General features: G+C 34.6%; 1 protein-coding gene across 2 annotated transcripts; it reads right to left on the reverse strand.

Moving 5' to 3' along the window:
* Positions 1-890: 890 nt before the first annotated feature.
* LOC115446664 (ATP-dependent DNA helicase Q5) lies at positions 891-8,753 on the reverse strand. Of its 2 annotated transcripts, none has more exons than XM_030173418.2 (11): positions 8,434-8,753; positions 6,759-7,405; positions 6,501-6,606; positions 6,125-6,285; positions 5,334-5,524; positions 4,513-4,722; positions 3,777-3,981; positions 3,003-3,212; positions 2,641-2,791; positions 1,268-2,560; positions 891-1,183 (listed from the first exon to the last, which is right to left on the reverse strand). In XM_030173418.2, the coding sequence occupies exons 1-11, from the start codon at positions 8,528-8,530 to the stop codon at positions 1,080-1,082; spliced, it is 3,375 nt and encodes a 1,124-aa protein (XP_030029278.1). In that variant the 5' UTR covers positions 8,531-8,753; the 3' UTR covers positions 891-1,079. The 2 variants fall into 2 exon arrangements, with proteins under 2 accessions (XP_030029278.1, XP_030029277.1); XM_030173417.2 differs by having other exon boundaries at positions 891-1,186; positions 8,434-8,752.
* Between the last annotated feature and the right edge of the window lie 3,427 nt (positions 8,754-12,180).

The following is a 12,180-nucleotide window of genomic DNA, read 5'->3' on the forward strand; positions in this document are numbered from 1 at the left end:
TGAGTTTAACACGTTCAGGCAGTCGGATGCAGCGGGGGACTTTGATTTTTATAATATATTTTTGTAGAACTTTCTAAGAGGAACAATCCCGTCATACATCACTGTTGCATAACTTTAACTGTTTACGCAGCGCACGCAACGGAAGCCCTCAAAACTAATAAATTTTCTCCGTTTTTGCAACATGTTTCATTACTGCTTCGCTCCCATTGGTCATAGCTTGATGATATATACCCTATAGCATTTCAAAAACAGAGTGCTATCCAACACAAAAATATTTTTTTCAGTTCGATCTGATAGTTCCTGAGATTAGCCATTACTGCTCCGCTCCTATTAGTCATAGCGTGATGATATATAGCCCATAGTACTCCACGAACAAAGAACTATCCAACACAAAAAGAATTTTTCAGTTCGAACCGGTAGTTCCTGAGATTAGTCATTACTGCTCCGCTCCTATTGGTCATAGCGTGATGATATATAGCCTATAACACTACACGAATAAAGAGCTATCCAACGCAAAAATATTTTTTCAGTTTGGACCGGTAGTTCCTGAGATTAGCCATTACTGCTCCGCTCCTATTGGGTATAGCGTGATGATATATAGCCTATAGCACTCCACGAACAACGGGCTATCCAACGCAAAAAGATTTTTTCAGTTTGGACAGGTAGTTCCTGAGATTAGCTATTACTGCTCCGCTCCTATTGGGTATAGCGTGATGATATATAGCTTATAGCACTCCACGAACAAAGGGCTATCCAACGCAAAAATAATTTTTCAATTTGGACTGGTAGTTCCTGAGATTAGCGCGTTCAAACAAACAAACAAACAAACTCTTCAGCTTTATATAATAGTATAGATACTTTGAGTGGATCGGGAATAAAAGAAATCTATACAAATTTCTCATGTAATTATTTATTAAAATATTTCTTGAACCACTGGGAAAAAACAGACAATAATAATTTATATTACATATAATGTATTTAACTGTTTAAGTTGAAATGATAATGCGTTAATTGAGTATAAATAGCGCGAGTTTCTACCTCCGTAACAGTAAAATATAATATGTGTATACTATACTATACTATACAACTTTACTCAAGTTCAGCTTAATAGGTAAATCACTTTCTTTCTTTATTTTTATATCTCTACTAAATGTTTTCTTTAACAATAAGTTGATAGCCGCCTCTTCTGAAAAAAAAAGTTTCTGTGGTAATGAATGAGCATATTGTATAATACTTCGACATTATTGTGCTATGCTATTTTACTTACCAGTTACTTGTATAGCTAAGAGCTGATGGACAATGTGCCTGGCGGTAACTTTAAAAAGGTCGCGACTACTGATTTTCTTTTTCTTATAATATGGCATCAGCAATTTGACAACTAGACTTGCAACATCTACCTTTTCAGATTTTTTAACTGTTGGTTCTAATTTAATTTTTTTCTCGTGTTTTGCATGTTCGTCACTTTTGCTTAAACTTAATTTACGTTTACGGTGATGTGATTCGGGTTCTTTTGCTTGGTTCTCTTTTGTTCTGTCCGTAACTGGGGATGTTTTAATGTTTGTTGCTTTTTCTATGATAGGCTCTGGAGGCTGTTCTGAAAATTGTTTGAGTTTTTGAAGCACCTCTTCAGCTTCTCTGCTTAATTTATGTGCTTTGTCTAAGTCTGCTTCTTCTATATCGTCAGATAAAACATCTTCTAAACTATCAGCCTCATTTTTATTGTTTATAATGACAGTGTCATCTATGTTTTCCTTTTTGTTGTTATGATTTTGATCGTGTTCTTCAGATGTTTTGGGTATTTTATCTTTTTCAGAAGATTCAAATTTTTCATCAATCACTAATTCCCTGTCTGAATCACTGTCTAACAATTGGATAGAGTGTGCTGTTACTGGTTTTAGCCTAGGACTTTTCGATGTTTCTTTTTTAATTTCCTTACTACCATGCTTTCGATCCATGCAATCTGTTGTCTCTCTCTTTTTATGCTTATGTTTTTTGCTGTTACTTTTTTTCGATTCCTTTGATTTTTTGCAATCATTGTCACTATCCGATGACTCTCCAAATAAAGCTTTAAGCTTCTTTTTTGAGGTTGACTTTGGTTTTTCAGGTGATTTCAAATTATCTTCGACTGTTTTAACAGGATTTGTTTTAGTGTCAGTAGCCACTGTTACTTTATCTTCTTTCTTCGTACTTGACACCCCTTGAAGAGTTATATTTATAACTAACGTCTTGGGTTCGTCATCCGATTTACTGTTACCTGATATGTTAGCCTCTTTATCATTACTTATGTTGTATATTAAGTTGTTTTCACCAACATTCTTTTGTGAACTAACATTATCATATAATTTAAGTGTGCTGTCATTAGAATTCATCTCCTTAAATATCAGCGTGTCATCATTGTCACTTTCATTGGAATTATTTTTGAGTTCATGTGAAGCTTTGTTGAAAAATCCCTGAAGTTTAGTCTGCGTTAACGGGTCTCGCTTAAATGAATTAGCTTTTCGTTTTGTTTCCTTATCTGCTTTAGACAGTTGTTTGGTGTCCCGTGAATGATCAACATTTCCTAAAACAACATAAATTAAACAGTGTTTTAACACAATAAATATTTTATTATTATTTTGCACAACGTAAAATATTACTTACCAACATCCATTTCCGATGCTTTTACAAATCCTACTTGTTGTTTATTACCTTCATATTCTTTAATGAATTCGCCAAGCGTACCGCGTTTTTTAGGTTCGAATGATTTAAGTTGCGAGCAAATGGTATCGTTGCAAGCTTTTATTGTTGTTATCTACAAAAAACTACATTATAAATATGAAAATATATTATTCACCTCACTCCGTCTTACCAGAGTCTACTATTGTCTTTTCTTGCCACCAAGAAAGTATTGTAAAAGCACTATTGTGTTCTGATTCTAGTATTGACACTAGTGCAACTACTATGCATTGGAAAAGAAAACAAGCGGCATGCTTCGTCATTTAATTTTACAAACAAAAACTCACCAATCGTGACAACGCTCGCCTGTATAAGCTAACAACAGTGCTATTGGAAAATGCTTCATATTCTATGCCTATAGCACATTGTTCGACATCGTAGTTTGATAGCGGTTTTATTGTCTTGTCCACGTCTTTCGTATTTGCAAGGTTTTCTTTAAGGGCGGTTGTTAATAACGACAGATAACTTTCCCGGATGGGCACTGTCAATCCGTTCACCTGGGACAAGATTGCAAAAACTTGTTTAAAATAAAACCGCGCACTTGATGGCAGCGGCGAGATCGGCACCAAACGCATCCGTACATCCCACCGGCATACACATACTTAACTAACACTTCTCCATGCGCGCAATGTGCTTAAAAAGGGGCACAACGTTTTCTTTCAATATATTAGATGTCTGACATTATTTTTACGTTTGACATACTGTAAGACTATAAACAAATAATATTTGTCTTCTTTGTTCGACTATATACTAACCAAAAACAAAAGAATGTATTTATGTGTCTAACACATATTGTGTGTAGTGATTTTTTTTATTAATTTATTTTTAGTGGATTATTATTTTTATTTTGAACTTTTTCTCCATATAAAATTAACCGTTCTAAATTTAAGTAATTTTCGTTAAAAAGAGTATAATAACAGATAACAGGCAACAGTCTCGTCTGCCTTATAGGTCTATGAACTCATAAGCGCTGTATCTTATAATTATTGCTCATCTGTCAACCAATATTTGCCAATTATGATAAATAGGAAGTAGGTATGGTATGAATAATAAAAAATTACCTTGTTTCCAGTGCAGTCAGCTGCTTTGCATTTCGAATGCTTGGCTGACTCTGCGTCGACTTGGTGATGCCTTTTGCCTTCAATGCTTTTCTTCCTATTTGCAAACTCTTTCATGATAAGTGATTTGGTCTCTTCTGCGACACGACATTTATTATTTTCGCCATCCGAACCACTGCTGTCGCCACCATAATATGATTCTGTATCCCTGTTTTTAATATTAATGATTACATATGCAGTTTTTGAATTATCGTTGATTTTATATCTGAGTATATTATATTTTTCATTTTAAGATCTTGATTACCCTTGCAGGCTTATAAAATGTATTAATCCATGCCATGTTAACATCATACAATATGCTACTCGGCGGTATTCGCAATAATGATATTATACACTATTCCTTTATTGCGTAACTTGTGTATTTTAAAGCTTATGAATTCAGTTTTGTATCACATTATAATTTTACCAACTACACTACCATCTAATGTAAACCAAATCTAATGGCGACCATTAGGCACTAGAGACGGAAGGCATGATGCAGACGGCATGGTCGTAGCCGCAAATCCGCATCAGTGAGGGGCGGGAAGCTGGTAATACTTTAAACACTGGTTACAGCAACATTGAAGGGTCCACCTAATCTGGACGCTATATCCCATAGCCGTTATATATGTAGTTGGGCAGACGTTATCGACTAAATAGTCATAGCCGGTTTCCAGTATAATATAAAAGAGAGATGAACCTTATCTGTCCGTATCGGCCCTCGCCGTAGAGGTCGGCGTAGTCGGCGGGCGTGGCGGGCTGCGCGACGTGTGCGTGCGGCGCGGAGGCGCGGCGCAGGTGCTGCTCCAGCGCGCGGCGCGCGGCGCGCTCGTCGGCGCACGCGTCGCAGCGCCGCGCGCACACCGGCGGCTCCTCGCCGAAGTACGTCGCGAACGTGCGGTGGCGACATCTGTACCATATACCTTCATTTATATTTGGTATTACTGCTCAGTATAAGCGTGTATGTGCGTGGGTGCGTTTGTGCGTCCGTGCGTGCGTGCGTGCGTTCGTGCGGTTACACCTGTTCTCCGAAAAGATGTAACCCAGAAATAATGATAATGCTGATGAGCAACAAAACGAAATAGCCTTTTTTTTACTTTTAATGTTTTAATACTTTACATTTAACATTACCGTCACTACACTTATAATCCTCGATCTCTTGGTAAATAATTTCATACTTCGTTGACGCCCCTCCCACATTCTTAATGTGTGATATATTTTATAGATGGCCCCTAATATACCACTCATCATTAGTGACGGGTTGATAGCATTTATTGACGTGAACACACATATGAGGAGCGTAATGTGTTTATAAGTATAACATAATAATATGTAGTTACTTTACAGTACCAAGTGAATATATTAAAAATATTTTACTGATAGAACCTACAGTGATAAATAAACAAAAAAGCATATATCGTAGCTTGTCAAAGAAAGCAAGAAATCTGGAAAATGATGGAAAGCTATAGTGCAAAAATCTTGCACTACTTTCATATACTTATCTATATTACTATAACTTACTTCACATCTTCGCAGTATTTCACCATTATTTCAAAGCTTTTGTATGCATTTTTACACCGTTGTTTTTGCTCAGGCGTGCGTGATCTCGCTATTTCAGTTTTCAAAAGAAAGTCAACCGCATTTCTTTCACTATGGCAGTAGTAGATGCGACAAAACGCCAGCTTACCGTCTCGCCCCGCTCTACCAGATTCCTTAAATACAACCATCTCTCATTAATAATAATAATATATAATATCAGCCCTGTATTATATTTGCCCACTGCTGAGCACTGCACGGGCCTCCTCTACTACTGAGAGGGATTAGGCCTTAGTCCACCACGCTGGCCTAGTGCGGATTGGTAGACTTCACACACCTTCGAAATTCCTATAGAGAACTTCTCAGATGTGCCGGTTTCCGCACGATGTTTTCCTTCACCGTTAAAGCGAACGATAAATTCACAAAGAATACACACATGATTTTTTAGAAAAGTCAGAGGTGTATGCCCTTGGGATTTGAACCTGCGGACATTCGTCTCGGCAGTCCGTTCCACACCCAACTAGGCTATCGCCGCTTAACCATCCATTAACCATCTCTCATTATGTTCAAATAATTATATTCTGTATTTATTAAATATTCAATAATAAATTAATCTCTTTTGTAAATCAGCAAGATTGTACAATATAAGCTGGAAATTAATGGCAATAAGCAATCCACAATAATAAAGAAGCTAGGTGTACCTGTGTGATAATTGGTTGGGTACCTTTTTTAATTGTGTTTTGATATACTTTCGACGATTAATTTAATTTATGAACCTGATAGTAAGCAGCGACGTTTTGTGCGATGCCCCAATGAGCGACGGCGCGCACGCTCGCCTTGTCCACTCCCATTCCGAACGATATTGTTGCGCACACGCATGGGTACTCACCCCGCGACCAACCCTCCTGCACCGATATACGTTCTGATGTCTTCAAACCTGATCAACCAAAGGTGTTATGACCATTGTTTACAGTGTCATAGAATCATCCAAATTGAATAGGTGAAATGTGTAAAAATTTAATATGATTATGATGATTATTTAATATGATTAATTCATGCACTTTAATTTATTACATTAATTTATTTTTCTATGTATTGTTTGGGAAATCCTAAAAATACAATTGTATAGTTATGTGAAACGACACTAAGTACCTCCATGATAAGCAGCTGATTTCAACCCCCTCTTTGTGAGGACATTAGCCAAATGCTCTGTCTGATCTCTTGTGCGACAATAAACAATAACAGCATTTTTGTCTTTCTGAAACATTAAACTTGTGGTTTTATAAAATCCATATTAAGGATAATAGGATTATCAGAAAATTAGAGGTTCGTTAAAGGCTTTACATTGCAGAATTTATAGTTTTGAATAGTGGGCAATGTGAGGCAATAAAATAAGGATATTTGACTTACGGGCTTAACATTTTCATCTTCCTTTAAACTTTTCTTAAGAAATTCATAAAGGTGACCTATTTCGTCTTCTACAACATTTTGGTAAATGACATCATAAAATAAGTTTTTTCTAAAACTTGGCGTTTTATATTGTGCCACTGGTTTCAACAATTTAAGGTTTTCTAATATGTCTTTTACTACTTCCACACTAGCTGTTGCAGTAAGGGCTACCCAAGGAATCATTTTGTATTTTTCTCTTAAATCACCCAGTTTAATATAATCTGGACGAAAGTCATGACCCCACTCACTAACGCAATGCGCCTCATCAACAACAATATAGGAAACTTTTTTATACTTGACTAGATGTTCTATAAGAGACTTGAAAGTTCCTGTTGCAGCTTGCTCTGGTGTGACATACAAAAATTTTGTATTTGGTTTCATGCTTCTCAAATCATTTAAAACTCTCTCTCTGTCTTTAGTTGTCATTTTAGAGTTTATTGACTCAGCATTGATTTTAAGTTTGGTTAAATGATCTATCTGATCTTTTATGAGTGCAAGTAATGGTGAGAATACAATAGCCACCTTGTTATCCTGCAACATTGCTGGTAATTGAAAGCATAGGGATTTCCCCGACCCAGTGGGCATTGATACAAATACATCATGGATTCCTGCACAGAAAGTAAAAATACAGATCATGATTAAAATTATTGCTTTAGTAATAGATTTTCAAAAATCACTTTATTGCTTTACTATTTAACTATATTTATTATATTCTATATATTATTCAAAAGGGGATATGATTACGATTCAAAGATAATGTTGTAAATCTCTGTAGTATTAATAAAACATAAGAGTAATAATAAATGACAATCAAAGAAGTTCAGTTTGATTGTAGTATAATGTTGCAAAAAAAACATAATACAACTGTGTGTTGTTTTATTTGGCTTGGTTAAAAGACTAACACGTGACTGTCACATTTTTCTCTTGATCAATCACAAACATAAAAACAAAACTACATTGAGTTACAGGTTGCATCTGTTTGAAACATTCTCAGAGGACAGAATATGTTTGATCAAATTAATAAAAATCATGTTAAACAATTTTGTGCATATTATTTTATTTTAAAAAATTATTCAGCTATTGCAGTATTATAATATGCTATTCCATTTAATAGGACTATTTAAAATTAAAACAATAGCTTGGATTATAATATTAACAAAAACAATAAATGCTGGCTTAATTTCCACAGAAAAAAAAATATAAACAATACTTTTTGTACTCTGTTTTTGTTGGCTAACTTTTTCAAAAATTAAGTTGTTTTTTTGTATGATGATAAAATTTCAGAGCTTTATTTCATTAGCTAATCATCAATACCCAGTAATACTTTTATTATTCATTAATAATGCAATTGGACTCTTATTCATTCTGTAAATTAAACACCTTCATAGATATTTTCTCTTGTTAACTATTTAGTGTTAATATTTCTGAAGACAAAAATATTTTTATTAGTTCTAATACTTGCATTGTCGAATGGCGACAGTAATACAATGTGAGAGGTTCAATACTAACTATGTTTTGTTCTATAATCCTGGTGAAATGTTATCTAAAGATGCAGCCATAAAAATACTTTGCTGCGAAGCTATTTTTAATTCTGGTTCGCTATCACTTCCAAAGAAACATTTATAAATGTACTTACTTCTAGAAATTGCTCTAATAGCTTGTTCCTGAAGATCACTCTTAAACTTGCGATGTCCAAAATATTGAAATAATTTTTCGGTTATGTTTTCCATCATGAAGTTTTCTGTCGTACGTACATTACAGGTACAGTAAATAAACTTATAATTGAAATATTAACTATTTGAATTAAAACATGCTGCATATTTTATCCCCAAAAACACAAAAAAAAATAAGTATTAAGTAATACAATAAACAATCACACAACAAAATATTACAAAATACGTAATCGGAACTCTGACATTTACTTGCAGGTAGCAGACAGCAGTAGTAAACAGTGTTGCCAGGGCCCTTGAGTCGTAAGCATTGGTCGTAAGTTACGTTTCGTTTCCTAAAATGTTACATTTTTGCTGCAAAAGTTACATTATTGTTTTTTTTTTAATTTACGCGTTTTTGGGCAAGAATTTCTGTAGCTACAAAACCGCGGGGACTCGCGAAGTAGGAAATGTGCCGCCGCGCACACTCAAGCAAAATCAAGTTTTAATATATCCGAGTTACGTTCCATTTTGTCATGGCGAGCCATCTCTAAGTGTGATATGGAATGAAATACTTTTTAGACCCGCCAGTTTTAGGTGCGTTCAATTTGGATGCGTTGAATAGAAATGCGTTCGTAAACTTTACTTTACTTTACGTTTACAATAAAAAAATTGTATTACAAATCTCGTTGTTCTCAAAAGTTACGAAAATTGCCTTATATAAAAATTACTTACATGTTACGCGAGGGGGTCAAAAGTAACGAAAAATGTAAGAAATGTAACCTTCTGGCAACACTGGTAGTAAATAGTAATGAGAGCCGAGCTTATACATACGTTTTTCCGTTTCTGAATTCAGATTTCAGAACGCTCCGGATACCATACAAAACGGCGGACACATGTGGAATTTTTTGGTGAGTGAATGATTTTTATTTTAAGTTACAAAGAGAGTATATCTAGTCATCATATTTTTATTTGTTGTTTATATAACTCCGGATTTCGCAATGGTTTCGCTTTATATACATTAGTATATGATCGAGCACCGAAGATGCAGAGAGGAACTTCTGAATATCAAATAGAATTTTGATAATGATCTATATTGAATGATGCCCTAAATTAGAAACGTCGGCTTCTGGAAATAATAAGTGAGAATTCATACATACATAACATCACGCATTTTATCCCCGAAGGGGTATGCAGAGGCGCAACTAGGGCACCCACTTTTCGCCAAGTATGTTCCGTCCCATGATGTGATAGGGGGCGAGCCTATCGCTATATCGGGCACAAATTCCAGACTCCGGGCTGATACTGAGCAGAAAAACCCAAATATCAATTTGCCCGACCCGGGATTCGAACCTAGGACCTCAGAGCGCTATTGTACCGGACATGCAATACAACTACGCCACCGAGGCAGTCATGGAGAATGGAGGTAGAAATGGAGGTGAGAATGGAGGTACAATCGGACAAGTTGGTGCTAGTACACTTCCAAACACATTTTGCTTGACCGGTCTAATGTCCCGAGATATTTAGACACGCCCCTGTCTCATATTTCACCAATTACGACAGTTTTGGAGATGTGCGAAAGGAACAGCAGATAACTATTATTGTTTACTTTAGTTGTATTTTACTGATTGACGACGCGCACGCAACTATTGAGTACCAGTAGTATTTTGCTCACAATTATTTTTTCGTTTACGGACACCGATATCTTGCCACTACGTAGACTTATGTTCGTTTACTGGACTCTTAATTACTTAGTCGCCGACCCGTCATGTGACTACTGCACCATGGATTATATATTCCGGGAATTAAATATTACAGTAAGTAAATCAGTCATACTATACTATATAATATTTTAATATTAATTTTAACTAGTGGACGTTAATATGCGTGGGAAAAATATCGTCAGGGCAGAGAACTAATAATTAAAATTTTGCAGTTTTGAGAAAATCGCGGTTTATGGCTTTTTTAATTATTGGTCATCATAATTAATTATATTTAAAGCCAACATAGACCACCTTTTAAGCTCTTTTAAATATAATTATAATATTATTGAGTTTTTATGAATACTTATTCCTTTAATTGTGTAAAACAGACTTCAATATGCTACTTATTATATTTTATATTAATCCTTAAGTTATCCTATCTATCGTAGGGTCAAATATCATTAGTCATTGTGTGTTTTTTTGCCAAAAAAATTAACATAGTGCTATTGATCATACTTGTAGTAATCTATGTAGTATGTTATTTAAGTTGCTTTACGAATAATCAAATGTCAATATATTGAAAAGAAATATAATTGGAAAACTTAAAAGTACTCAATGCAAAAATAAACTACTTCGACGGGTATACTCACTATACTTATAGGTGTTACCTATCTTTTCTTGATCTCAGTTAAAAATTCAGAGTTTTCGATATTGAAACAGCAGTAGCATTAAGCGTAACTTTTACCGTCAACTTTTAATAGTAAACTCTAATTTAATGTTGGGAATATATTAAGACAGGCCGGTAAGCCTTTTAGTCCAGTCAATAAGCTCATAAAGGTGTCAATTTATGTATTAGAAAGATCCAAAAATATGAGTGATAGCTCATTCGATTTGGATAACATGCGTCTAGAAAAATAATCTTTAGTGTTCATTGGCACTTAAAAAATACAATTGTTATTAAGAGGATAAAGAGGTTCTTCGATAACTTAAAAAATAAGAAATAAGGAGGAAATTTCCAATTTCAATCCTCCTTATTTAAGAAATAAGGAGGAAATTTCCAATTTAAAGAAGAAGACGCCCGAAATTCTATCTCCTTTATTAATAATTTTTATTTAATGCCAAAAATATAGACGAGTATAAATAATTTATGGATAGGCGATAATTTGTTTTTATTACAGTAATATTGCATAGCCAACATTTTTATTGCTGCACATGTGCAGTTTAAAAGTGTAAAGATTTCACATAAAAGGGTCTTTGTTAGAGGACGACATTTTTTATGTTTTTGTTAACCCCGGTTCCATGTCGACGCCTTTATCGGAAAGCGGCGTCCATTGTTTATTGAATTTAGACGAGTTTAAAGATTTTAAGTAGTGGTAATATGATTTCTTACTAGAGTAATTAACTATGTCGGCGCGTTTGTAAGATCCGCTTATAGACGTTTAAGTCCCACCCAGTTTAACCCAGAGGTTTCTGTTATTATTGTTTCTTTTACAACTACATAATATGTAGCACTGAATTAAAGTAGAATTACAATCCGATTTAATGCAAATTTGGGATTTTTATCTCAATAAAATGTGTGCAATTATGGAAAACAGAGCTGATTTTTTTACTTAATTTGGATTATTTCGTACTTGACCCACGTATTTTGTGTCGACCGCACTGGCGTTCTGCTCCCATATAAATTTTATTATTTTGGCACTGTAGTCATTACGTTAAAATATTATTAGAATAATAGATTTTAGTAATTAATATATAATTTAATTGTATTACAGAGAACCACTGTCCCTCGATGTATACACTAGGATGCGGATGAGAGCTTCATCGCCAACCGATCCAGAGCGCACACTCTACTCAACCTGCCTGCTGAGCGTATCAAACTTGTAATGAATACAATTAAATCATATCACTGAAGTAACAAAAAATGTGTTTTATTTACATAGACTTTCTACGAAATTTCATTTTACATGTGTATCTCATTATTTATTGGTGTTGCAAATATATTATCTACTATATTCGATTTTAACTTTTGAT

Source organism: Manduca sexta, chromosome 24 (assembly GCF_014839805.1).
Source record: "Manduca sexta isolate Smith_Timp_Sample1 chromosome 24, JHU_Msex_v1.0, whole genome shotgun sequence".
NCBI lineage: Eukaryota > Metazoa > Arthropoda > Insecta > Lepidoptera > Sphingidae > Manduca > Manduca sexta.

What these genes read in the sequence shown, in the direction of transcription:
- LOC115446664 (XM_030173417.2), bottom strand. Translation starts at nt 8,530, where the DNA reads ATGATGGAAAACATAACCGAAAAATTATTTCAATATTTTGGACATCGC. An exon ending in ACGTCGCTGCTTACTATCAG is followed by an intron (nt 5,525 to 6,124) that starts GTTCATAAATTA and finishes GTTGTATTTAAG; the next exon opens with GAATCTGGTAGAGCGGGGCG. An exon ending in GGCGAGCGTTGTCACGATTG is followed by an intron (nt 2,792 to 3,002) that starts GTGAGTTTTTGT and finishes AGTTTTTTGTAG; the next exon opens with ATAACAACAATAAAAGCTTG.